Source organism: Agelaius tricolor, unplaced genomic scaffold (assembly GCF_023055355.1).
Source record: "Agelaius tricolor isolate 1412-34295 unplaced genomic scaffold, bAgeTri1.0.p SCAF_71, whole genome shotgun sequence".
NCBI classification, from domain to species: domain Eukaryota; kingdom Metazoa; phylum Chordata; class Aves; order Passeriformes; family Icteridae; genus Agelaius; species Agelaius tricolor.
In genome coordinates this window covers 1440832-1467374 of record NW_027269331.1, presented here as the reverse complement: position 1 = coordinate 1467374, position 26543 = coordinate 1440832, and the positions used below count along the sequence as shown (strand labels likewise).

General features: G+C 52.3%; 1 protein-coding gene and 1 long non-coding RNA gene across 6 annotated transcripts; one reads left to right on the top strand and one right to left on the bottom strand.

The window, feature by feature from the left end:
* Positions 1–812: 812 nt before the first annotated feature.
* LOC139585252 (uncharacterized) lies at positions 813–24861 on the bottom strand. Of its 2 annotated transcripts, none has more exons than XR_011677008.1 (4): positions 24225–24861; positions 12507–15425; positions 11106–11286; positions 813–5142 (listed from the first exon to the last, which is right to left on the bottom strand). It is a non-coding gene; the product is annotated as an uncharacterized lncRNA (long non-coding RNA). The 2 variants fall into 2 exon arrangements; XR_011677009.1 differs by having other exon boundaries at positions 15349–15425.
* Positions 19221–25505, top strand: SERPINH1 (serpin family H member 1). Of its 4 annotated transcripts, none has more exons than XM_071417858.1 (5): positions 19221–19351; positions 21838–22451; positions 22688–22786; positions 23157–23389; positions 23543–25505. In XM_071417858.1, exons 2-5 carry the CDS (start codon positions 21869–21871, stop codon positions 23843–23845), a joined length of 1218 nt encoding a protein of 405 aa, XP_071273959.1. In that variant the 5' UTR covers positions 19221–19351; positions 21838–21868; the 3' UTR covers positions 23846–25505. The 4 variants fall into 4 exon arrangements, with proteins under 4 accessions (XP_071273959.1, XP_071273960.1, XP_071273962.1 ...); XM_071417859.1 differs by having other exon boundaries at positions 21835–22451; XM_071417861.1 differs by lacking the exon at positions 19221–19351 and adding an exon at positions 20648–20792 and having other exon boundaries at positions 21835–22451.
* Positions 25506–26543: the final 1038 nt, after the last annotated feature.

Below are 26543 nucleotides of genomic sequence, written 5' to 3'. Positions count from 1 at the left end.
TGTTACATCTTCTGTATTTCAACCTCTCACTTTTTTTTTGCCTCCTCAAGCTGCCCCAACAAGCCCTTGCAAGGTCTCCATCCCTGCAGCAGAAGCCATGGTGAACTGTGAGCCCTGAAGAGATAGCTGAGGGTGAAAATAGGAATATTTGATGTTACCCAGCAACTGGAAATGAAGGTATCTTCTGTCCACCAAGTCGGGAAACATTGTTTGCACAATAGCTGTGTGTGCCTGCTCTGGGGGAGTTACCAGCAACCCCTTCCAGGAGACAAGAGGGATGCACATAAACAGGAGGAGCAGGGATTATTGGAGCAGGTAAATCAGGACCCTGTCACCCTCAGCATCCCCTGATGATTGCACTGAACTCTTGCAGTGTGGGGGAGGAAATAGGGATGGCTCAGTCATAACAGGTAAATAAATATGAAATAAATACAATAAATATAAAATTGAGAAGACCTGGAGGAGCCAGGAGCAGTTTTTTTTGGTGGTGGTGACCCACTGGCAAGCTGAGGAATGTCTGTCTCCATCGATGTTTCTAGGATGAAGAGCACCCTGTGTGCCCTCGTGTCCCTCTGAAGCCCTAAAAGATGTTCCCCTGTACCATTGTCTTGGGCAAACAACACCTGGACTGGCCCCACAGCCCTTCAAAGGGCTGGAGAAACATGGATCTGTTCAGTGCATCCAGAGCCCTCTGGATGGAGGGGAGCTGGGGAGTGTCCTGACAAGGACAGTCACTGCCACAAGTGACTGAGCAGATGACAAAACTTGGTCCTGTATCCCAAGCTTGTGACCTTTTATTTGCTGGCATTTTTTTCCCCACAATAAATACACAGTTCCTGCTCTCAGTATCAAGCTTAGGATAAACACAAGTTTCCTGTGGATAAAAGAAAAACCCATAGTTGAAAATCATGTTGATGTGGTACTTCACAGTACAGTTTAGGGACATGGTGGGATTTGGTCAAAGATTAAACCTGATGATCTTGGAGGTCTTTTCCAGACTTATTGATTCCATGATTCCAGATATATTGGGAGAACTTCAGGGCATGTAAGTGAAGCCATCTCTGAACTAATTGGTTTTAAATTAAACTTTGTTTAACAGCATTTTCTGGTGCAGTCCACTTAATAAACAAATGCAGCTGACACAGCTAGGATGGAAATATATTTCTCATTATGTGGTGCAACACTCCTTCTCCTGCCCTGTGAGAAGGAGCCTTACCAAAAAATGCTTCTGATAACATCTGACCAGAAGAGTCAGAGAGGATGAGTGTGGAGGCCAAACCTTGCTTGCACCAAAATCCCAGTGGGATTTGCTGGAGGAGCAGCCATCACATCCACCCTGGCAGGCAAATCCCAGCGCTCTCCCTGGCTGCCCCGTGCACACAGGGCTGCTTTGTTCCCTCTGCTCCCTGCCCACCCAGCCCTCTTCTCTTCACCAGCACATTCATCAGAGCCTTTTGGCTGAGGCCTTTGTTCTGTGCCTGCACAGGAAGGTCTGGGCTCGTGGTTCACATTCCTGGTGCCAGCACGGGATGATCTTTATTGACAAACCCATTATTGATCCAGCTCCCTCCAGGAGGACTTTCACCTCCTCCAGCTCTGGCCACCCTGTGGATTTGCAGGTGATGTTTGGATACAAACACAGATAGGCTCACAATGCAACCCTTCAGGGATGTGTCCTGCTCCAGTTAATATTAAACACCTTTGGAGATATCTCTGCATTTCTCCAGGCTGGGAGGAACCTGCTGCATTCTTCTCATAGCTTCTTTGCAGGTACTGAAATAAAATCCCTGACCTGCATCCCTGAACAAAGCCCCTGTTATTCAGCCAGGTCAGGGGGAGCATCAGTTTTCTGATCCTCTCCATCCCAGAGTTTTCTTGGATGGAAATGTGGGGTTTTACCCCATCACAGGGGATGAGAAACACATCCCAGCCTCAGCTCAGCCTGCCTGAGATGGAGCATGTGTGCACAAACACTGCTAAAATTAAACCCCCGGAGTTCAAAACCTCGCTGTCTGAAAAATGTTACATGAATCCATTTCCCTCTATTTTTAATAAAACATTAAAAAAAAAAGGCAATTTTTTTTCCCATTACAAAATAATGTTGTTCTACATGATGCTGTTCCAGCAGTTTATAAAAATTTTTACAAATTTAATCTGTAAATTGCTTTTTGATGGATGAAGCACAGCACCTGCATTCAGCTTTCCAAGCATCAGTAACTGTACACAAACACTCTTCTCTGTTAAAGCCATTTTGGGGTGCCTTTGGCCCAGGAGGGATTTGTTAACTTGGAAAGATGAGTCCTTCTTGCACAACACCAGCTTTTGGGTGAGCACCTTACAACAGCCATGGGTTCAGAGATCCATGGAATATTCTGAGAGCAGCCAGGCCTGCTCCCAGCCTGTGGTCAGGGCAGGGCTGAGCAAAGCAGCACCAGAACATCCCACATTCCTGGGATGGGCTGCACCCCCAGCTGCAGGGACAAGCCCCTGTCTGGGGGATGGATTTTTCCAGCCTCAAAGATGGAAAGCATTCTGCCTTCATCTGCTGGAGGACAAAATCCACCAGCAGATGATGTTTCGTGCTGGGCTCCATGGAGGAGAGGTGAGGGTAAGCAAGACCTGAATGTCCTGCCCTCCTTTCTCCAAATGAATCCAAACCACCTCCCAAGCCAGGCCTGGATCACTGTGAAGATGTCAAGGTCCACACAAAAATCCTTCATCCCACCAGGTTTATGAAAGCCCCCAAAATGCTCATTTGGGTCCATTTCAGTTCAGCTCTTGGATCCCAGGTCAGGGATGTGCTGCCATCCAGGAGGTTTCACAGCCCAGAACCTGTTGGGCTTGTCTTGCTCCAGCTTCCTGCTCAACCTGCCAGGAGCTGATCCCAGGAGGAGACATTCCAGCCAGGCAGCCTCCTCAGCTGCATGGAGAGAGCAGAGGAACACTTCCAGCCTTTCCTCCTGGGCCAGACCTGCCCTGGGTTCTGCTGGATTCACCTTGAGCTTCCTCTCCTCTTCCTGGCCTTGGAGGCTTCTCCCTGCTCCAAATCTCTCTGGAGTTTCTGCTGCTGCAAATGCATCTCTTCATCCTCCCGTTGCCAATCCAGCCCAGAAGTTGCATTTCCCACTCCAAAACCTCAGCTGGGTCCAAGGTCCACCCCAAAATTGTCCTCATTCTTCGACACCATGAAGGGACCAGCACCAACGCCCTCATTTCCAGCAGCACAGCAGAGGCAGAGCCAGGGAATCTCCACTCCTCGGGGCAGATTTCCCCTCCTGATTTGTGGGACAGGCCAGAGAGGCCTCGAGGTGTTTGCTTTGACCCTGAGGTGACGTCTGGGGTGGAAAGGTCACACCCAAGACACTTGCAGTGCTTCCCCTCCGAGCCCAGCAGCCACCAGCAAGCTGTGCTGGGCACTGGGGCTGTAATGAGGAGAGCAAATATTATCCTCCAGAGGTGTCACCAGCTGCTGCTGCTTTGAAATGCTGGGAGAAAAGCCTCCTTAAATAGTTGGGATTCCTCCCACCAGCACAGGGATGAGAGGAATAATATTTGGGAGAGGAACACACCCTGAATGAGGGCGTCTGGGTGAGGGTGGGAAGCAGAGAGCAGCCGGCATCTCCCGGCCACAGATGGTTCCCATCAAGAGGAATTTTTTCTTGTTAATCCCAAAACAAGCTCGAGATGTATTTTTATTACAGTGTTAAGAGGAGAGAAAAAGAAAGTCTGACATGACCCCCTGTTTTTCTGGCCTCACTCCCTGCTCAGCCTCTGCTCTGAGCAAGCACAGAAAATTTAGTTCATGTTAAAGGCAGGGACTCTGGGAAGAGAAAATCCTGAGGTGGTTCTAGCTCTTCTTGATATGGGAATTTATCCCATTCAAGCTGGAAATGGAGGTAAAAATCAAAGCCTGGGTGTGTATTTGAAGTATCCCGTGGTGTTCTCTGGGTTCATCAGGGCACAGAGGACAAGGTGCCTGTGGGGATGTCAGCAAGGGTGTCCACTCTCCCCTTTAAATCTTAAACCTGCTTTGAGCACCAGAGATGGACTCCTGAGCTGATCCACTCCCAAAGCCTCCATGAGCTCAGGAGCATCTCTAGCTCAAAAAAGCCCCAAAATAGTGATAAAAATTGCCATTGGTGGGAGGACTGGGAATTCATTCTCCTCAAAAGACATCCCAAAAGCCCTGCTTTGAGAACTTGCCTGGCATTCCTCCACGGCCTCCCTGGCTGTTGGATGCCCTGGTTCCACAAACCTGCTCTGAGGGAGCTGCCAAGAAGAACCCCTTGGCATGTCCCAGGAAGTTTCCAAGGACAGCCATGGGCTGGGGATGTGGAACCCCTCCCAGATAACCAGCTGTGGGCCATCTGAAAGGATTCACATGATAGCAGGGCCAGGAAATAACTTTTTCTCATGGAGAGACACTTGTGGTCCATGGTGGTGGCCCTGCTGGAAGCACCCTACAAGGTGGTGACCTCTCAATGGGAATTTTCTTTCAGACAGAACTTCCTGGGATATTTACACCCCCAGATGAGGCTGGGCATCCCCCCCTCCTCTCTGGCAACTCCCTGGAGTGACTCAGGATGTGCAAACACTGACTCATCCCAATGTCCCAGGAGCACTGTGCTTCCCACACACACCAAGACAGGGTGGTGGGAGAAGGGAAAGGCTCCACTCAGCCTCCCCTGTGCCCTGAGGGAGGGCTGCAGATGCATCAGCAAGGTGGGGCACTCAGGGCAGGCTGGGGCAGCCGAGGACCCTCTGCACAGGGATCTACAGAGATAAGGGCACCCTGCTGTGGGAGCTGCTGCCCAGTATGGGAAAAATGGATTGGGAGGCTCAGGATTGGTTTAGGAAGGAGGATTTGAAGAGCTGAGGAAGAGGATCAGGAAATGCAGGGTTGGTGTCTGGGCAGCTGCAAAGGGTGGTGGCACAAGTCAGCTTGGCTGCACAAATCCTGGATTTCATCAGGATGTGATTATTCCATACAAGGACAGAAATATGTGGATCCTGCAGCAAACAGCACCACTGAAAAAGCTGCCAAGCTCTCCAGTCTGTGACCACCCACTGCAAATCCTGCTGGAAAACTGGAGGAACCTGGATCTGCTCACCAGGGATGAGGTGGATGGTTCTCCTGGAGATCTGAAATTTAAATGGACATTCAGATGCATAATTGGCCATCCTAAAAAAGCTGTTTCCTCACGCCATTGCACACTGTGGGGACAGAGCTCCCTGACCTGTTTTCTGTGTGAGCCAGAGCACATTTGGCATTTCTCCTCCCTTAGTCCTGAGAAATGGCCATGTCCAACTCCTGTCCCTGCACAGACACGCCAACAATCCCACCCTGGGCATCACCGGGAGCTCTGTGGGGCTGTGCCCATTCCCTGGGGAGCCTGGGCAGTGCCAGCTCTGGGGGAGAACCTTTCTCACTCTGGGGGAGAACCTTTCCCTAAATCCAACCCAAACCTGCCCTGGCACATCTCCAGCTGTTCCCTGGGGTCCTGTCAGATACCAGGGTCCTTTACCTGCCATTCCAAGGGGGCAGGATGGAGCTGGGACAGATCTCCAGGTGACACCTGAGGAAGTGAGGGCTCCTGAGTGTTTTCCCTTAACAGCAGAAGCAGAAGGGATGTGAGATGTGACATCCCTGCCCATTGCTGACCATTAAAGATTACAGCCCAGCCAGGCCACAAGGATAGTAGGAGTCAATCCCATTTAAGCCCTTCTATTTAGAGAAATAAACTACCCAGGAAAAAAGCAGCCTAAGATTAGAAACACACAGGATTTCCTCAAATTCCAGCCATCAGCCCCAGATTCAGCCTGAGGGGGTGGTTTGTTATTCTCCCAGAACATGAATCCTGCACCCCAGCAAAGTTTGGATCATGCTGTCCAGCTCCGTCACAGTCCCAAAAACCACACTCAAAACTGGTTTAGTGCTGCTCCCTCTCTGCCTAAACCATCTCCAGTATTCCTTGATTAAAAATAGTTTTTCAGGTAGGAGAGTTTTGGCTTTTTGCACAAGCAGGGGATGTTTACTGCAAATTCTACATTGCTCAGGAGGATGCTCCTGTGCAGGAGAATCTTTCAGAGAATTTAATGCTAAGCAGGGAAGGGAAGGGTGGGAAGAAGAAATAAATGTTTTGGGTTTGTTTTCTTGTTTTGGGTAGAAAAAGAACTCAGAGACCACCCAGTGCCACCTCTGCCATGGGCAGGGACACCTTCCACTGTCTCAGGTTGCTCCCTGTCCAGCCTGGCCTTGGGCACTGCCAGGGATCCTGGGGCAGCCCCAGCTGCTCTGGGCACCCTGTGCCAGGGCCTGCCCACCCTCAGAGGGAGGAAGTTCTTGCCAATATCTAATCTAAAATCTCTCCCCTCATTTAAAATGACACAAAGGATGTGGGTAAACCAGACAAAGTCACCCTGTGCTTTGTGCCTCACCAGCCAGGAATTGAGAAGCCATTTGGGATTTGATACCTGGCTCTGCTGCTTTTCCCTAAGCTGGGTGAAACTCCAGCCTAACTTACCAACTCTAGCCTGTCCCTAAAGGGATCCCAAAGGAATAAGGGATCCCTTCTGCCCCAGCACTGCAGCAGGATGGGAGCAGTTGCTTTTTCCAGGCACAGCACGAGGGGGTGACTCATTCCTGGCAGGAATTTCCCTCTCACCCATCCCCTCCTGCCCTCTCTCAGCCTGGAGATTTTCCCCCACAGCAACAAGGGGTGAGGGCAGCTTAAGATCAGCCAAGAAGCAGAGACCTTCCCTGAATCCCCTGAATTCAGCTGAGAATCTGTCCAGGAGGTCTCCACTCCCTCCCAGCTGTGTGTTTTGGGAAGGAGGGAAGGGGAATTCTGGAATACTGGGCAGAGCTGCCCCATCAGGAGGGTGGGGAGACTGGGCTTCAAAAGAGACACATCTCATGTGCCAATTGTCCCTGTGGTGGCCTTGAGGTGCAGCCAGGGCTGGGCAGGGCACGTGAGGGAGCTCAGCCCTCCCAGGAAACCTCAGCTCAGCTGCATGTGCACAAACAGGTCCAGCAGAAGCCATCCAGGATCACCACACAGCCAGGTAGCCCATGATTCATGGGATACCCATCTGCTGAAGCTGCAAGCACTCACTTTCCACCTCCAGTTCTCCTCCAGGCCAAGTGGCAAAGCCACAGGGGCAGAAGGTGCCTCTTGCCAGGGCCACCAAGCAGGAGCTGCCAGGGCTGGCTGCAGGAGACCTTCACTCAGCTCCACACCACAGCAATGGTTCCAGCCCTGTGGGACTCAGGAGGCCCAGGGTAGCCTTGGGGGCACACATGAATTTCTCAAGGTACAGAACCTGGAATGAGATTTTGGAAAGCTGGAGATGGAAGGAAAGAGTCCAAAGGAGGACCTGGCTTTCAGGAAAATAACAGAGAATCACAGACTGGTTTGGGTTGAAGGAACATTAAAGCTTATCCAATTTCATGGGCAGGGACACCTTCCACTGTCCCAGGTTGCTTCAAACCATGTCCAGCCTGGCTTTGGACACTTCCAGGGATCCAGGAGCAGCCACAGCTTCTCTGGGCACCCTGTGCCAGGGCCTCCCCACCTTCACAGCCAAGAATTCCTTCCAAATATCCCATCTAAATCCACCCTCTTTTGGTTCATAACCTCATCCTACAACTGCTTACCCTGACAGATGCAGCAGCTCAGGATACAGGAAGGGCAGAGATGTGCCTCCCTTTCCAGGTGTGCTTTTCCTTTACCAGTTATCCCAAACACACCAAGTCTCCCTTTTTTTCTCCCACTCTGGGCAGCCACAGCTTGGCCATCAGTGGAAAATGATTCCTTGAGTGAGTGTGGCTGGATCAGCTGACTGGGCTGGCTGCAAATCTCGTGGTCACACAGCTCTAAATGTGCAGCAGTGCCTGCCTAAGCCTTTCCGTTTATAGGATGGAGAGGGGAGCTGGGAGTGTGGAAATAAATCCTTTGGAAGCAGAAGGGGGTTGGAGACAGAACAGGACTCCCCAAGGGAAACACATGGGGGTGCAGAGAGGGTGGGCAGCAAGCACAGATGGAGCTGATGGAGCATCACCAGCTCTGTGCTTCTGATGAGCTGAGGTCAGAGAAGGGCACAGAGCTCTGGGAACTGGGATGAGAGAGCTGGGCTGGGGAGGCAGTGTTGGGGTGCTCACAGGAGTGTGAAACCCCTCCCTGCCTCCCTCCTGCAGCCTGGCTCATCTCTCTGACCCCTGGCCTCCCCACAGGAGCAGAACTCTGGCTCTAGAATAAATCCCAGCTGTCTCCCAGCTCTTCCCCAGGCGAGCTGCCATGCCATGATAAAGCAGCTCCTCCCTCCAGGGCAAGCCCCTGAGCTGCAGCTCCTTGGGAAGGCAGCCTGGTGATGGACTGTGTCAGGGAATAACAAATGCCTTTAATTCCCCCTTCAGCCAGCAGCTCCCTGCGGGAGGCAGCGTGTCCTGAAGGAAGGCAAGAGGGAGGCATCTGGAGCTGTGTGCACAGGCACTCAGATGCCTGGTAAATCACCCCAGCCAGGCTCCAAGAACCCTGACAGGCTCCAGTTTCTCTCTCCTGGATAGATACAGGGTAAAACTTGCTGCTTCACTTGATTATCCCAATGCAAGGGGCTCTAAGCAATCCCTGAGTTACTCTGCAGAGATTTTCCTCGCTGCTGGCAATTGCAAATTCAGGAGAGGAGGGGATCTGAGCAGGCACTGCTGCTGAGGTTTCATCTCAAATATCCATTCCCTGAGCATGAATGTTTTGTGTCAGACCTGTAGGGGTTTTTCAGGTGGATCAGTGGGGTTTGCTGGCATTGGCACCAGCACCACTGGGGCTGTCAGCTCTGATCATGCACAGCTTGGGGCTTGCATGATGAGAACAGGCTTGGGCTCCATCCAGCTCAGATCCAGTTAATTAAAGGAAATAAAACACTTCCCTACAAGCCAAACCCCTTTTCTGGGTGCTGTTTTCTGGGAGGCTGCAGTTCTGGACCAGAGCTGAGTGGGAGACCTGAAGGGTATCACTGCAAACCCCCCCTGGGGGCTCCAGCCTCGTGTCCTGTAGGAAGCCAGCCCTTCCCATTCCCTGCTAAAGGGATTGGCTGCTGCTTGTGCACTCTGGCACATCCCTGGGGACACATGGACATGGCCCTGAAACAGAGCAGCTGTGGCTGCCCTGGATCCCTGACAGTGTCCCAGGCCAGGCTGGACAGGGCTTGGAGCAGCCTGGGACAGGAGAAGGGGTCCCTGCCATGGCAGGGGGTGGCACTTTAAGGTCCCTTCTGACCCAAACCATTCTATGCCATAATGGTTGTGTGATTTTATATGAGAGCTGCTCCGAGTCACTCCCATCCCCACAGTCTTTCTGCCAAGATTCTCCTGTAGATCTTTGTCTCTCTCTTTCCTTCCCTGGAAAGAGAGAGACAAGGAAAGATTCCTGGCATGACAAAGAAAAGACCAGTTCACATAATCCTCATGGCAATTGGGATTTGGGCAGCCTAGGGAACCCTCTTCAGGAGAAGAGGATCCTGCAGGTCTCTCAAAGAGAAGGAGAAGGACTCCCTCTCTCTGCTCCCAGGCAGAATAGCAACTTTGAAACTGAAACCTGGAAAGACATAAGGAATCTCCTGGTATGCTGCTCAGGCACCCATGCCATGCTCCCACAGGTTGGGGTTATCTATACTATTTCTATGATAATAAATTACAGTTGAAATTATATTTGGCAGCATCTGAAATAAGTTAAGTTCCTCTTCCAGGCCAGGTTGGACAGGGCTTGGAGCAGCCTGGGATAGTGGAAGGTGTCTCTGTCCATGGCAGGGCATGGCACTGGGTGATCTTTAAGGTCCTTTCCAACCCAAAACAAGAAAAAACAACAAACAAGCAAAAATGCCAGGGGTTTCTACATCCATCTTTCCTTCTCTTTTTCCCTCCTGACCATGCTAGCCTTGTTATTTCTCTTGGCTTTTCTCCTTCCAGCAGAGAAGACTGGCCTGGAGGAGCATCATTCCCAGGGCAAGTGGAAGGGAAATCATCCCTCCCTGGCAGAGAGGGGCTCCCAGGATGCACTGCTGGGGCACATCCCGGGGCTGTGCGGTGGAGACCGAGCCCTTCCTGCTCCTCCTCCCGGGATTGGTGGCTGGGGAAGGCTGGAGCCAGCCCGGGATGGTGCCGGAGCCGGGCAGCGGGGGGAGCAGCGAGACCGGGACACGGGGACGGGAGCAGGATGGAATGTCCCTCCCTGCCTGGGGAGAGATTCCCTGGATTCCCCGGGGCTCGGGGGGTGCGTTTGGGGATGCATGGAGGGGATGTCATGGAGCTGGGTGGAATCCTGGCTGGGCACTGCTCCCTGGGGAACCCCCAAAAGGGGAGCAGTGCCAGGGCCACGGGGGAGTCTCTGCAGGGGGAGCTGTGCCCAGGGCTGGTGCGGGTGGGAGCAGGGTCCAAACGAGTCCTGCAGAGCCCTAAGTGGATCTGTGTGCTCCCAGCTCTCTGCAGCTCCTGAATCCCAGCCAGTCCCTCTCTGTCTCCACTATTTTTAAATCCATCTATTTCCGCTGGTCTCTCTGCTTTGGTGCAGCCTTTTCCACACTGACACTTCTGCAGCCCAGAAATCCTAAATATTCTCATTCTCCCAAGTGTTTAAGCACCAGCTGCACTGGGGACCAGGGGAGCTCAGGGACAGCAGTGCAGGGGCTGTGCTGTTTATTGTGGGTTCATGGCACTTTCTGAAGCATGGGAAACTCATGGCCACAGCCACACAGAGCCAGAAGTGTATTCCCAGTGCAGGATTCAGGGCGTGGGATTGGAGCTGGGACCGGAGACAGAAACCCTGGTGGCAGTCAAGGCTGGAGGAGGTTCCTTACCATGATCCCACCCTCGAGGACAATGCTCCTGCTACCCCAGGGACGCAGGGCTGGCACCAAGGCACACAATTATCTGATTAGCTGAAGCTAACAGGTGATGAGGCCCTAAAGGACCTCTGGAGTGCACGGTGCCATGAGCCCAGTGCTTCTCATGCCCACAAGGATTTGTCTGCACTGACTCTACACCAGCCCTGTGGTGCCCAAGATTCCTGCAGGGCTTTTTGGGTGTCCCCCCACTCTGCCCCATTTCATACCTGCGTCTACAGGGTGACCATGCACCTTCCTGCAAATGCCAGGGAAGTCAGGAAAGCTTCAGGCAGTGATGAATTGCTGGATTCATGGTACGTGGTGAATCAGAGACAGAGCCCAGAGTGGATTCATTGTGCACCCCACATTTGATGAACTTGCCTCCAGCAGATCCAACTATTCTATTAACTGGAATTAGGGAGAAAATCATAGTTAAATTGTTAATTCATCAAGACAAGTGCCATCACAGTCACTGGAGATATTTCTGAATTTGGGGAGGTCAATTTGGAAAATGAAGACAATTTTACAATGAATAAATTGTGCAGCTTCTCCATTATTTTGCATGTCCAGCACACAGCTTTGTCATTGGAAACTACAATAACCAGAACTGGGTATTCCATATCCAACAGAAACCCTTGGAAGTTCAGGATTTGAGTGCTTCCCTCCCACTGAACTGCAGCCACAATTGCATCCTGAAATGTTCAAAATTCAGGAGCTGCCTTAAGTAGTTTGCTGCTGCTTCTCTGCAGCAAAGGAGCTTGAAATAATTCCCAAGTGGATGAGGCTAAGCCAGCTCCATGCAGGAGAGGAGGAGGGCAGCTGTAAGAGGCTTTGATTCACACGTGTCTTTGTAACCACAGCATCCCCTGGGTCCCAAACCAGGAGTGATCCCAGGGGGATTCAGCTCTTGACGTCAAAGCCAACAGAGTCCAGAAGTGCAAATGATTTCAAAGACTGAATCCAAGCTGTTTGTGCACAGCTGGGAAACATCCAGCACCTTCCTGAAGGGAATCAGGAGTGAAACAACGATCCTCATTCATGTAAACCTCCCACCCCACCTCTCCCAAGCACCTCTGCCCCAGGCTGAACAAGAAACCTTCTGTACAAAGCCAAATTCAGCAGCTCTGATGCCTCCTCCAGTGTTGGGAACAGCCTGTCAGATCCAGGGACATGCAGGAGATGTTCAGTGTACTGAGTGCTGGGCCAGGAGCTTGGAGTGTGCAGAGAGAGGCAGCTCCTGCATCTCTTCCCACTGTGGGAAGCACAGTTTGGGCATCCATATTGGAGAAAGGCATCAATCATAGTCCCACAGGCTACAAAAACACAAAGCAGAGCCTGTTCCTGCCTGGGGTTTGCAGCACAGTAACCAGGAGAGAGAAGACAGGGATACAGAGGCTGCTCTGTAAATCCAGAGGACCCTTGGCCATGAGATCCATCTCTGCTGGATGAGATTGGAGCTGGGATAATCCCACACAGAGCAGCTCCACATCCTGGGGTCCCAGCCCTCAGCAGAGTGTCTCTGCAGAGAGGGAGAAGATGCCTCTGGGACTCCCTCTCAAGTCCTCAGCATCCTTGTGGAGAGGAAAGCAGCACAAACCAGCCTGGCTCTGATTGTGCCCCAAACTCACCTTCCATGCCTCAGTCTCCCCAGCTTTTACAGAGGATAATCAGCCTTGCCCAACTTTATAAAATCCTGGGCCATCTGCAGATGCAGCTCTGATGTGATGAGTCAGATCTGCCTCGTGTGACTCAGCTGGCAGATCCCATCCAACAGCCACGGAGCTCCCCTTGCTCCAGGATCCATATCTGCTGTTCTTACTGCCAAGTGCATGACTGTCCCCAAAACTAAACATGCCTGTGAGTTTCTAAATGCATTTGGGAAGACCAGGAAAAAGCCTTTCCAGCTTCATTCTGAAACAGAGAAAAGTTCACTGGGCCATCCACAGTTTTCCTCCCTGCAAGTTACAAAAGACGGAAAACGGAAAACAGAGAGTGAGTTTTGTTTCTAAAATTAACATCCCTGAGGCAGGAATGTGGCTCTGCAACACCAGGAGCTGTGGCAGGACAGGGATGTGACCCTGGAAAAGTCTTTAATGTGTGAATACAGCCCAGTGGCAGCTGGAATAAAATGTGAGTGGCTCCTTCTGAAGCTTTCAGGACCGGGTGTCGCTCTGCAAGAACGCAGCGTGGTTGCATCATGTGGATTCCTTGAATGTTCCAGAAATCTGCCACTTCTTCCCTGCCACATTTTCATGGGGAATCTATAAAGTAGCTGGGAAAAACACACTGCAATTTTCTGCTGGCATATTTGAAGCAGGCAGGAATATTCAGGCTAAGTGGGGTTTCATCACACATGGAAGATGTCACTTTTTTCCTAAGGGACTCTGGCCTTGGAGATCCATCCTGGAATACATCCTGGCCTCTTGCAGACACATCCTAAATTTCCATGTTATGGGCTAAGCCCCCTACCCAATCTGGACCTATGGCAAGGGACATCTGCCTCCCAGGTTGGGTGCATTTTGTCATGCCAAGCAAAGCTGCAGCAGCTCAGATCTGGACACAAACTGGTTTGGTCCCACCAGATCAGCAGAACATCCCCAGGGTTGGGGCAACCATAGTCCTTGGAAACTAGGGAAGGATGAAACCCCTTTTCCTGTTTGGTTTTACACTAAAGCAGATTTCAGATTAGATCTTGGGCAGGAATTGTTCCCTGTGAGGGTGGTGAGGCCCTGGCACAGGGTGCCCAGAGCAGCTGTGGCTGCCCCTGGATCCCTGGAAGTGTCCAAGGTCAGGATGGATGGGGCTTGGAGCAGCCTGGGATAGTGGAAGGTGTCTCTGCCCATGGCAGGGATGGCACTGGATAGGCTTTAACATTACTTCCAACCCAAACCAGTCTGAGATCCCGTGATTCCTGCTGCATCTCTCTGGGCAGCTTTTGTGCTGCCTCTGCAAGAGCAGAATAGACAAAGAGGCTGCCAAGGCCCCTCCTAAGCATCCCTTTGCTTACACATGCTCAGCACTTGGCTGAGGAGGAGTGCACACGCTGTTTGTTCCTGCTGGGCCACTGCCCAGCGTGTCCTTCCTGGGATTCATCCCTCCCCTCCTCCTTTCCTGTCTTCACCCCCCAAAGTCCTCAGGACAGCAAACCCAGCAGCCCCAGCCCTGTCCCGCACTCAGCCCTCTCTTTCCTCTGCCATCAAGAGTGGCAGTTTTAGCACTTGGCTTCTTGGGAATCTGATTTCCAACAAGGAAAAGACTTTTAGGGACAGCAGTAGGACTGGGGAGACAGGCAGTTGTGTGACACACTTCCACACACAGCACAGGCTGGGCCCACCCCGCCTCCAGCCCTGAGCAGTGCTGTGCTGGAAGCAGAAGATTGGCTGCTGAGGATCCCTCTGCAAGCCAGGCTGGGGTTTAGGGGCGGTTCTGTTCCCTCAGCTGGCTCCAGAATAAACTGTTTCCTTTTACATCCCGGTTTCCTGAGGGGGGAGCGTGTGGGGCTGAGCCTCCTCTCAGCTTCCACCAAATGTGAAGGGCAGGCAGAGCTCAGACCTTTCACATTCCCATATGCTCCTGGAAAATGCCAGGAAGAGAAGAGGGAGAGCTCATTGCAGCTTTTAACAAGAAAGGTGCCCCACCACAGTTCCAGAGCAGATTGACCACCTGGGCCTTCTCTGCTTGTGCTTTGTAATAAAGGGTGAAAACCTGGAATTGGACATTCCTTGATGCCTGTTTCCAGTGAGGAAGCTGATGTTGCAGCATCCCAAAGCCCTGGTGCTCTCACATCCTGTCCTTGAGATGGCCCCTGAGCCTGTGGGACTGATGTGGCTGACAAACCAAGCACTGGCTTTTCCTTTTGGCTGCTTTTTGGGAGGATCCAGCCAGTCCCAGTCACTGAGAGGCAGAAGGGACAGGGTAAGGAGTGCACATCACCAGTGCTCATCTTAGAATCACAGAGTTTAAGGTTGAAAAAGTCCTCTAGGACCACTGGGTCCAAACATTAGCCTGGAAAGGGCATCCTGGAGTCCTCTTGGCTCGCCACAACCCCACACCAGCGCTCCTGGATCAGTGTAGGAACAGCTCCGGACCCCACAGCCCTGTGGGTCCTCCCAAGGGATTGCAAATCCCTGCTGCCACATCCACAAGGATTCCATCTCCTCCTGCCACAGCCCAGCTCCCAGGAAGGTGTGGGATGCATGGGCCTGCAATCCAACCTGCCACCACCCATGCTAGCCCTCTGCTGAGGCCACACAGATGTCATTCTTTCCACCCAAAAGCACCAGAGGAATTCCACCCCCCTGCCTTGCTGTGTTGGCAGGAAACCCTGTGGATTTTGAACTTTTTTTCTGGGAGTATTAAGCAGGGATTACAAACTGGGATCAAGGGAATCTCTCTCTGCTGTGCCCTGTGGGAAAGCTGCAGCTGCAGCCTCTGTAGCCTGTCCTCCCTGGTTTGTGCACTGTGACATACCTGGATGATGCCATGGACGGGGAATTTGCTCCACAGCAATCAGGTCTTTTCCTCTTCCTTTTCCTCCTCCAGCACACCTGCTGAGGAAGCAAAAGGAGATCAGTGCTTTGCAGAGGATCCACAAATTTGTCCCTTTAGGACATGTAAACCCAGTGAGCTCCCTGGAAGCCTGGGGCTGGCATGCCCAGCTCTGGTACAGCAGGCTGGCACAGGAGTTTGGCTCTCACTGCTGCACTCCAGACAGGCCAGGGCACAGATCCACAGGATGCAGCCTTTCAGCTCCACTGCCATCCTTTGTGTGCTGTCTGCTCACACAAAGCTGGGCCCTCCCAGCTCCAGCCAGGCCAGAGCTGGGCATGGCTGAGAGCCAGAGAGGGAGAGAAGGGCTGGGATCCCACTCCAGTGCAGGGCACTGCTGCCAGCAAAGCCACGGCTCCACGGTGCCTGTGGCTGCAGGAGTGAGCTCACAGTGCCAAAGGAGGGTGTGCAGGGAGGATATTAAAGTGCTGAACCTTGTCCTTGGGCTGAGCCTTGAAGCAGAATTCCCCCAAAATCTTTGCATGTGAGCACCTGGAGAAGTAGGCAAGCCCTGACTAGCTCTAGAGCAGAGAGGGATCCAGGGAGAGCTCAGAGCCTCTTCCACTGCCTAAAGGGAGCTCCTGAAAAAGAGGGAGAGGGATTTTTTTGTAAGGGCAGAAAGTGACAGGACAAGGGGGAATAGCTTCCCACTGCCAGAGGACAGGGTTAGAGGAGATATTGGGAAGGAATTGTTCCCTGTGTGAGTGGTGACACCCTGGCTCAGGGTGCCCAGAGAAGCTGTGGCTGCCCCTGGATCCATGGAAATGCCAAAGGCCAGGTTGGACAGGGCTTGGAGCAAGGTGGGACAGTGAAAGGTCCCTCCCTGCCCATGGGGTGGTTTTAAGGCTCCTCACTGCAGGCTCCCAGCATCCCTGCCCTCCTCAGCCATGATCCTGGAAAGCAGAGATCCTGCACCAGCACTGCCTCACAGCAGCACAGATGGCAGACTGTCTCCAGCATAGGAAAACAGGATGAGTCTCCTGGGTGACTGCAAGGTGAGAGTGCAAAGCTGCTGGAGTTTATATTTAAAAGTCCTGTCCAAAGAACAGCGTCTGCTTTCGTAGAAATGAACCACTCCTTCAATAGTCAAGTGAATCAAGTGAATTAGTAACACTGCTTGAAACAAGAAGCCAAACAACCAGCACAGCACCAATCTGGATGTTTCATGGCTGAGCATGGATTGTTTCCCACAGAGAACTGGACCACTGGTACAGCTGGATTTCACTGCTCTCCATCCCAGCATTTCCAAGCACTGCAACAACAGCCTAGAAATCTCCCTCTGCTTTGTCTTGGGGGCTGTAGGATCACACCCAGGTCACAGAAATTTGGGTGGATTTTAATTTAAGGCTCAGTGCATCTGCACTGCCCTAAACCCACAAAGTCAACCCGTGCTGGAAATAACTCCAGACAAAAGAATCTCGAGCTCTGCCCTGCGCAAGTGCGGTTTGGAGGGGAGGAGCTGGCCGGGAGGAGAGGATGTGTCCCTCTGGCAGCTGGAACCGCTCATTACATGAGCAGGGGAGACGGAAGAAGGCAACTCCCAGTTTGGCTCCCCCTTCCCAGTCCCCATCCCACCGCTGGAGGAGCTCCTACGTGGCACTGTGGGGGCTGGGAGCGTCTCTGCACAGCTTGGAATCGCTGGAGAGCAGCAGGAATCCTCCCCAGCAATGCAGATCAGCCTGATTCCCAGAACTCTGGCCCTGGACACAACTGTTCACAGTCACTGTTCACCACAGCCTCCCAAAAAACTTACTTCCTTTTCAAACCAGGACAAGGATGAAGCTGTTTGCTGACATTTTGGTAGAACTGACTCATTTTCTGCGCATTCATATCCTAAAGCTCTGCAAGGGTTTTTTGTGGCTCTTACCAGGTTGTGTTGGAGACACAACAGGAATAGGATGAAATATACACTTAAAAGCAGGAATAGGTTGAAATAGCAACTGCTGCACTTAATAGCAGGAATAGGTTGAAATATACACTTAAAAATCAGGAAAAATCTGAAATATCTTCATGCTGGCCTGCCAGCCCTCAAACACAACTATTTGCATTCTACTCCATGTTACTGAGGCAAAGCCATTTCAAAGGACCAAAGCACAGAGCACCCAGAGTGTCAAGGGACTTTGGTGCTGGGAGGCAGTGAAAGAAATCAAGATTAAAAGTGTAAGAGTTTATTTTAAATCCCACTCGGAAGGTGAAAAAATCTTACATGGGAAGTAATTACCGAGCAGGGTTTGAAGGTGGAGCAATTCAGAATTTGGCAGAGAAAAGCAGCTGATGGTGGAAGTTTAAAGGAGCTTTTCTCATTTCTCAGCTGGCACATGCTGCTGGTACAGACCAGTAACATTTGCCTCGGTATTGATGGTTTGATATCAGCAAATTCACTATTAATAAAGCCAAAATTTTGCTATAAAAACTCTGGGACCTTGTTGTTGATCATTTATGCACACATAAAGCAAAGCTAACTGCACCAAAAGACACTAGTGTACCAAAATCTGTTGGGTAAAGTATTCCAAAGCTATTTTTCTCACTGAATCCCTCCCTGAAGAGACCAGATCTCTAAACATTACTGAGCACCAGGTTTGTTGCAGCTGATGGAAGCTTTTTTTTACAGGGAGGTCTCAAAGATCTCCCCTTGTTTGAGATGAGAAGTATCTACTCACATGGCACCATCTGAACAGGTCAGATGGAAGAAAAATGTCACTTTTGATGCTACCTTCTAGAATAGGTGGGCTGTGAAGGGGAACGGAATGGTGATTCCAAAGCAAGATGCTTCCAAGACAACAAGCAGAATATTCTATGCCAGAAGGAAAATCAGATGCTGTTTGCTACTACAGCAACAGGAGGCTGAGATCTGCTGAGACTCCTGTCTTCAGAGGGAAGCAGAAAAGCTTGGCAGAGCCAAAATTAGGGGCAAAAATTAAATTACAGTGTGATTAAAAGGGAGACATAGACATCAGTTAAAGAACACAAGGATTCAGCATCCTTCTGCTGATGTAACTAACCATGAGGGGGGTGGTACCTTGAATATCCCTCCATCCCAGACTGCCATGAAAACAATCCTGTGCTGTCCTAAAACATGACAGGGTTGGATCAGAGCTTCAACACTTGTGACTCAGCGCAAACCTCTCCATGGCACAGCTTCTCTGGGCACCCTGTGCCAGGGCCTGCCTACCCTCACAGCCAGGAGTCCTTCCCAATATCCCATCGAGCCCTGCCCTCTGGCAGTGGAAGCCATTCCCTGTGTCCTGTCCTTCCATCCCTTATCCCCAGTCCTTCTCCTGGAGCCCCTTTAGGCACTGGAAGGGCTCTGAGCTCTCCCTGGAACTTTCTCTTCTCTCTTGGGGATCACATTCCAGATTCACATTTCAGGATGGGGCAGGTGTTAAACATAGGCTGCCTGTGACTGCTCCAGTCGTGGCTGAAGCCCTTTGCATCACCCCTGACTTCATATGGAGGGCGACAGCCCAGAAACAAACAAATAAATATATCACTACCTGCCTTTGGTGCCAACAACCATCCAGCTGCAGGAGATGCCAGGGGCAGGGAGAGGATGGAAATAAGACGGACCTGAGCCCTGCAAGAAGGCAAAAGCCCAGTTTGGGCAGGGAGTAGGTCCCCCCGTTCCTGCAGGAGGCCGGGCTGGGCTCAGGCAGGGGACAGGCTGGGGACAGGCAGGGCAGGAGGAGGGAAGGCGCATCCCCCATCCATCCCGACCCCCCTTCGGCGGCGCGGGGCCGGCATTCCCTGCCATTGGCGGCGGGCCGGGAGAGAGCCGGGACGGATCCTCCCCTTCCTCTCCCTCCCCAGCATTTTTGAGAGGGTTTTCCCAAGTTTCCAGAAGTTTCTCCCCGGCCCCTTATATACCCCCTCCGCAGGACCGGGAGGTGCACAGGGAGCCGAGCAAAGCCGTGTCCCGACCCTGCAGGTAAGGGGGGGACCCGGGGGACCCCGGGTGGAGACCGAGCTGAGATTGCAGCAGGGCGAGGGGGGATTTTGGGGTCCTGCAGCCTCCTGCTTGGCAAAAAAATCGGGGGGAGGGTTGTGGCATGGGAGAAGGGGGTGCGTGGGGGATAGGCTGCAGTGGGGTGGGTGGATAGGGTTACAGACTGTCCCATGAGCTGGCTCTGGGTTTTTGAAGCAAAGCATTAAAAAATCCTCCAGTTGCCTCCAGTTTGCAAGAGGTGGTCACAGTGAAGCTGCGGGAAAAGCTTTCAGAGAATGAGGAAAAAGAAAAGGGGGAGAAGGGAAGCTTTAGCTTGGTGTGGGTGAAATCCTCCAGCCCCGCTCAGGTTCAGCCTGGGAGCCTGCAGGACCCTGGGCACCATCCCAGCACAGGAACGAGAGCTCTCCCTGCACAGCACAGCCCGACCCTGCTTCTGCTGCCTTAACCAAGTGCCACATCCCTCTGGTGACACGGAAATGGCCTTTTGCCTGCAGTCCTGTGCTCTGCAGCTCTGTCCTGCTCCTGGGAGAAATCCCATCCCGCCAGGAAAGGGGATCCCGGCAGCCGCAGGGAAGGCTGAGGAATGCCACGCTGGCACTGGGCATCCCCTCGCTGTGGGAGCACAGGAGAGGATGGTGCTGGCTGTGCATTCCCCACATTCCCTCCATTTTCACCACGGGCTCTGAATTCACCCAGAATCGCTGCCGTAATCCGAGAATGGGCAAAATTTCTCCATCTCGGGCTGTGTGACTCAGCAGAGCCCAAATCTGCCACCCGGCCATGAAGTAATGAAGCTTTTTTTAAGCTGAGGATGAAGCAGTGCAGGCCACCCCCTGCTCACAAGAGAACTACTCCATGTATCTGTTTTCTTTCAGAAAGAAAAAGGCAAACGTTGACCTCACTATGAAACAGTTTCAAGGTATCCTTAGAAATAAACGGGAAATAGAAAACCAGAAGCAGCCTCCTCACACTTCCAGTGTTTGTCACCCTGGCTGCACTTTAAGAGTGTTGAGGGCAGTTTTGAGCCTGTTGCACAAATCTTTGCTCTTGGGGCAGGCAGGATGGCTCCTCCCTTTAACAGCAGCCTTGCTCCCATAAAGGAATTTAGGTTGTAATTCCCACTCTGGCACAGGGTCCCTGGTGGAACTGCGCACTCTCCTCGCCCGGGGCTACGTGCTGCGTGTTTCCTTCCATGTGTAATCCCAGCGGGCCCTTCGCTTCCTGCTGGGAATGCTTTAACCCTGCTGCAGCCTTTCCCTGCCTCCCCATGCCAGGGACAGCCCCTGAGGCTGGCCAGGAGCAGGGTGGGAGCAAAGGACCACCAAGGAACAGGGCTGCAGTGTAGTGAAGCAGTTCCTGTGGAGGACAAAGTCCCCAAAAGCTGGAGGGGGAATTTAAGGCCTGAGGAGCTGCCAGCAGGAAGGTTTGCTGAGTGAAGGCAGGAGGGAGGGGAGGTGTGGGGCCAGGGGGGGATGAGCCCCAAAGGACTTCCAGGTACTTAGACCAGAAGCTTGGGGCTCAGAGCCCTTCCTGGGGTGGGTTCACCTACATTGGGATGAGATCCACCCACCTCAGGCATGAACTGAAGGCTCTGCTGGGGAAAATGAGGCTCCCCCACCTCCCTCTGCCCCAGGCAAACCAAAGCCGAACAGAGCTGATCAGACAGCGCAGGATCTTCTCCAGGGCTGCTTGGCTTTGCTTGGTGGAAGCTCACGTGCTCCATCTAGTGCCGAGGAATCTGAGGGTTTGGGGCCCAGGCCAGGGTCCCCAGAGAGGACGGTCCTTGCCATGCAGTGCCTGCAACAGCCCTTGGATCAAGGGGCAGCATGAAAATTTTTCAGCTTTTCCTGATCAGGGAAGAGGTTTCTCCTGCTCTGGGGAGAAAATCATGGAAGGGTTGGGTTTAAAGACTATCTTTTTCCCCACCTGCTATGGGCAGCAGGGACACCTTCCCCTATCCCAGGTTGCTCCAAGCCCCATCCAGCCTGGCCTTGGACACTTCCAGGGATCCAGGGACAGCCACAGCTTCTCTGGGCACCCTGTGTCAGGACCTCACCACCCTCACAGGGAAGAATTTCTTACTAATGTCCAATCTAAACCTGTCTTCTTTCACTTTACAGCCATTCCCCCTTGCCCTGTCAAGATCACATGAGAAATAGCTGTTGCTTACATTCCCTGACCCTTCCTTAAACCATCACAGTACATTAACACTGGAATATAGGGAAACTGCTTAGGAAGGAAGCTTTCATTCCAAATGCACAGGCTCTGCTTGCCAGGGTGCAGCCTGCACTCCTGAAGATTAATTGTTGCTCAGGGTGGACTTGGGATGGCTGCACCCCAATGAAGCACTGGGGCAATGTCACTGTCACTGGAGCAAGGAATGGGTTTCTCTGGAAGAGCCCCTGGGATCTCTGGATGCTCCAGGAAGGCTTTGGCTCATGCTGATGGTGCATTTTCTCACCCAGCAGGTCCTGTGAGGTGCTGGGTGCTGCTGAAGCCATGTGGATCATCGTGGGGCTGGCCCTCCTGGGCCTCGCTGCAGCCGTGCCCTCGGAGGACAGGAAGCTGAGCGACAAGGCCACCACGCTGGCCGAGCGCAGCACCACGCTGGCCTTCAACCTCTACCACGCCATGGCCAAAGACAAGGACATGGAGAACATCCTGCTGTCCCCCGTGGTGGTGGCCTCATCCCTGGGGCTGGTGTCCCTGGGGGGCAAGGCCACGACAGCCTCGCAGGCCAAGGCGGTGCTGAGTGCGGACAAGCTGAACGACGAGTACGTGCACAGCGGGCTGGCCGAGCTGCTCAGCGAGGTCAGCAACAGCACCGCCCGCAACGTCACCTGGAAGATCGGCAACCGCCTCTACGGCCCCGCCTCCATCACCTTCACCGAGGACTTCGTCAAGAACAGCAAGAAGCACTACAACTACGAGCACTCCAAGATCAACTTCCGAGACAAGAGGAGCGCCCTCAAGTCCATCAATGAGTGGGCAGCCCAGACCACGGATGGGAAACTCCCAGAGGTCACCAAAGATGTGGAGAAAACTGATGGGGCCCTCATCGTCAACGCCATGTTCTTCAAGCGTAAGTTCTACCTTCAGTTCTTGGTACGAGTGCCCCAAAACCTGCCCTGAGCCAACACACAGAATCATGGAATGGTTTGGGTTGGGAGGGGCCTTAAAGATCATCCACCAGCCTCAAGGGAAGGTGGACAAATCCTAGGTTCACTGGAGGCAGCTCTTTGTCAGTGGCTGGGAACTGTGCATGGACTTACTGCCCATTCCCTTTTCTTACAAGCTGTGTTTCTCTCTCTCCTGCAGCTCACTGGGATGAGAAGTTCCATCATAAGATGGTGGACAACCGTGGCTTCATGGTGACCCGTTCCTACACCGTGGGCGTGCCCATGATGCACCGCACAGGTGAGTGGGAAACCCCCTGCCCCACACCAAGACCAGCTGGAGTTAGGATCATTGTTCTCCCTTACCCAGATTTCCACCAGCTGCTTCAAAGATTTTTTTGCCTCATGATAGAGAACAAAGCAGGGAAGTGTTTGTTCTACTGATTCAGTCTCCCTGTGAGCAGAGAATCCATGTTTACTATGAGCTGCTTGGCTGTTGGGAACAAATCTTTGCTCATTACACAAATGAGAACCACAGCCAACTCCAATAATGCTGGGCCACTTCCCAAAAGAGTGTCCAGACTCACTTCCCTTGCTGGTCAGGGAAAGTCCAGGCTGAATTCACTTTGCCTCTGCTCCACATCCAACTGTTCCCCTTTTCTGGTTTCAAGGTCTCTACAATTACTACGATGATGAGGCAGAGAAGCTCCAGGTGGTAGAGATGCCACTGGCTCACAAGCTCTCCAGCATGATCTTCATCATGCCAAACCACGTGGAGCCTCTGGAGAGAGTGGAGAAACTGCTGAACAAGGAGCAGCTCAAGACGTGGACTAGCAAGATGAAGAAGAGATCAGTGGCCATCTCGCTGCCAAAAGTTGTCCTGGAAGTCAGCCATGACCTGCAGGTAAAGGAGGTCCTTCAAGAGTTGGCCCTTATTACAGTTCTTTGGGATGGGGGGAAAGACAGTGGGATGATGGGTTATCCATGCCTGCTGCCCCTCTTCCCTCTTGCACTGTGTCATCTCCGGGAGGGTTGCTGACCTCTTGTCTCCCCCTAGAAACACCTGGGTGGTCTGGGCCTGACAGAAGCCATTGACAAAACCAAGGCTGACTTGTCCAAAATCTCCGGCAAGAAAGACCTTTACCTGTCCAACGTGTTCCATGCCGCGGCTCTGGAGTGGGACACGGAAGGGAACCCCTACGACGCCGACATCTATGGCCGAGAGGAGATGAGGAACCCCAAACTCTTCTACGCTGACCACCCCTTCATCTTCATGATCAAGGACACTAAAACCAACTCCATCCTCTTCATCGGCAGGCTCGTGAGGCCCAAAGGCGACAAGATGCGCGACGAGTTGTAGTTGGGTTTGTTTTGGTTGGGTTGTTTTTTCCCAGAGCTTTGGTTTGTGTGTGTTTTTAGGGGGGCATTTTGACAAATGGGAAACACTATTTTGTATCCTTCTTGAACCATGGGTGCTATTCAGACCAGGGTGCATTGTGAAGAGAAACCAGCGTACACTTTACCTCACCCCACAATCCAGATTGCACAAACCCACCTCCAGAGAGGAGCAGGGGAGCCTGGCACCAGAGGGTCACTGGGAGTCAGCTGAGGTGGCCAGGGTGAAGCTGAGCTCCTCCCTGCACTGGTTAAGCCTCCTGCTCAGCTCCTTGCTGCTCCACCAGCCCTGCCAAGGCACCATCCTCCCATCCCAAACGCTTCCAATCCCACTGCACGCTTACCGCTGCCGCTTTTCTCCCGCTTGGGTGCCTGCTCCTGCTTCTCTCTTCTCTCTCCAGGGGCGTGTAACAGAGCTCCAAGGGCCAGCTGTGCAGTCCAGCCCCTGCAGGGGCCTGCAGCAGAGCAGGAGGCAGCATGGAAGAATGGAGATTGTATGGAGTTGTGCTCTTCTGTCCTGCCTAACCCTGTGCTCTGCGCTCGATGCTTCAACCACAAGAGCTCCCTAGGGAGAGCATCAAAGCCAAGAGCAGCCTGGATCAAAACTTTATGGAGAACTAAGGGGCTTTGGGATGTCAGGGAGAGCTGAAAGCACAGCCTGGATTTCTAGAAAGAGTAACCTGAGGTTCCTTCAACACTCCACCCCTTGGGATCACTGAGGGGCCAACAGCTGTAATTAAACAGGCAGTTGTACCAGGCAGAGAACTCACTTCTCTAGGAAATGCTCTGCATCAGCCTGTAGGGCTGGCAAAGACTCCATTCCCACTGCCAGGGCTCTCCCAGAGCTGGTTCCAATCAGCTCCCTGTGGAGCTGACCCAAGGCACTCCTGGCTGGCTTCTCAGAGGGAGGTGGGATCAGGGTCACCTCCACTTTCTTGCTTAATTAAACACAAAGCTTTAAAGCTGCCATTACCTGACTTCCTAATTATGCTCTGCTGAAGCTCCATGGTACTTTAGCTCCCTGTCTGCTGACCTGGATAAGGGGACCCTGAAAAACAAAGGTATTTATAGTTATATTTATGTCTGATAATTAGCAGGTTTCACAGCCTGATCCAGGCTATTCCTAACTTCTCTTCAAGGGATACTATTTAAAGGAGCTGATGTTATCCCAGGAGCATTGCAGCACTTGCCACGCACTGAGAGACACCACAAGGCAAACACTGAGATTATGGAAATGAGGGAAATCCATGCATCCCAATGGAATTGCCAGTTCCCTGAAACCAGCATGGAGCACCTACATGGCTTTGCTTTCTGTCCCTGCCAATTTTCCCTGCTGCCATAGAAGCCCAATACTGCATATTCCCAGGTGCTGGGAGGCAGGAGGCAATGCCAGGTGTGTCCCCAAATGTGGGACACTTCCAGGTTATGCAGTGCACTGAACCCACACACAGAACGTTCTGGAGGCTGGGCTGGGGGGTGGAAGGGGTGGGCAAGGCAAGAACACACTGTGGGATATTGTGAATAATTTGCATCATGTGGATGCAGGTGTCTGATGGCTTTTATTGTCTGTTCTTGTACTACACACTGACAGTTGTGTAATTTTGCAATAAAACTTTTTCAATGAATCCCTGGTGGCTGGAATCCCTTGTAGAGCAAAATAAACTTAAAGAGGTTCCTTGCAATCCTTAAATCCAAAACACCCTAAAAGTGGCAACTATGGACAAAAATTACTTCATGCAAAAGATGAATTCCTGTAGCACATCAATCATGAGAAAGGAATGCTCTTAGCAGATTTTCCCTTCACTGTTTTCTCCTGAAACTGCCAATATCCAACACTATAAATGCTCCACAGGTAAAGGACCAACTGGCCCGTCCTGATGGGCCATTTAGCAGAATAAAAACTGAGCTGTCAGCCACAGGGACCAGCCTTCCTGACTCTCCATGCCAAAGCTCCTCCAGATGGGATCCACTCTGGGGAAACAGAGGAAAAAACTGCAGGCTTAAGATACCTTTCCCAGGTGGAAAATCCAGCACTGGCAGACCCTGCTAATCCATGTTCTCCCACTGCTGGCAAGGGATGAACCTTCTGCCACTCACTCTTAAGCAAAACTAAAGGCAGACATGTCCTCTTTTCCCTGGACAAGCACACACAATCCTGTGCAGCTCCTCCCACACTGGAATAGCAGCACGTGCTTCCACATTTTCACTAAATTGAATTACTGAAGCCACCTCCAGCACCAACCACAGCAGGAACACATCACCCTGGAATAGCAATATTGAAACTAAGTTAAAAGCTTTCCAGAGCTCCTGAGTTCATCCCACCCCCAGCTCATCTGCCAGGGCTTTTGTCTAAGGGAAGCACCCATATGACACAGGGAACTGAATGAGTTCCCTCCTCTTTTGGAGCTTCTTTAAACACCTCAGAGTGGTGGTAATTCCAGCCAAAACACTTGGAAAAGGTGTTCAGCTCATACGTGGAGCCACAGCTTCTCTGGGCACCCTGTGCCAGGGCCTCACCACCCTCACGGGGAAGAATTCCTTCCCAATATCCCATCCAGCCCTGCCCTCTGGCAGTAGGAGCCATGCCCTGTGTCCTGTCCCTCCCTCCTTCGTCCAAAGCCCTCTCCAGCTCTCCTGGAGCCCCTTTAGGCCCTGCAAGGGGC

Excerpts from the sequence above, each read along its gene's own strand:
- SERPINH1 (XM_071417858.1), top strand. The coding sequence starts at position 21,869 with ATGTGGATCATCGTGGGGCTGGCCCTCCTGGGCCTCGCTGCAGCCGTG. Across the intron at positions 22,787-23,156 it reads GCCCATGATGCACCGCACAG|GTCTCTACAATTACTACGAT; the intron begins GTGAGTGGGAAA and ends TCTGGTTTCAAG. Across the intron at positions 23,390-23,542 it reads AAGTCAGCCATGACCTGCAG|AAACACCTGGGTGGTCTGGG; the intron begins GTAAAGGAGGTC and ends GTCTCCCCCTAG.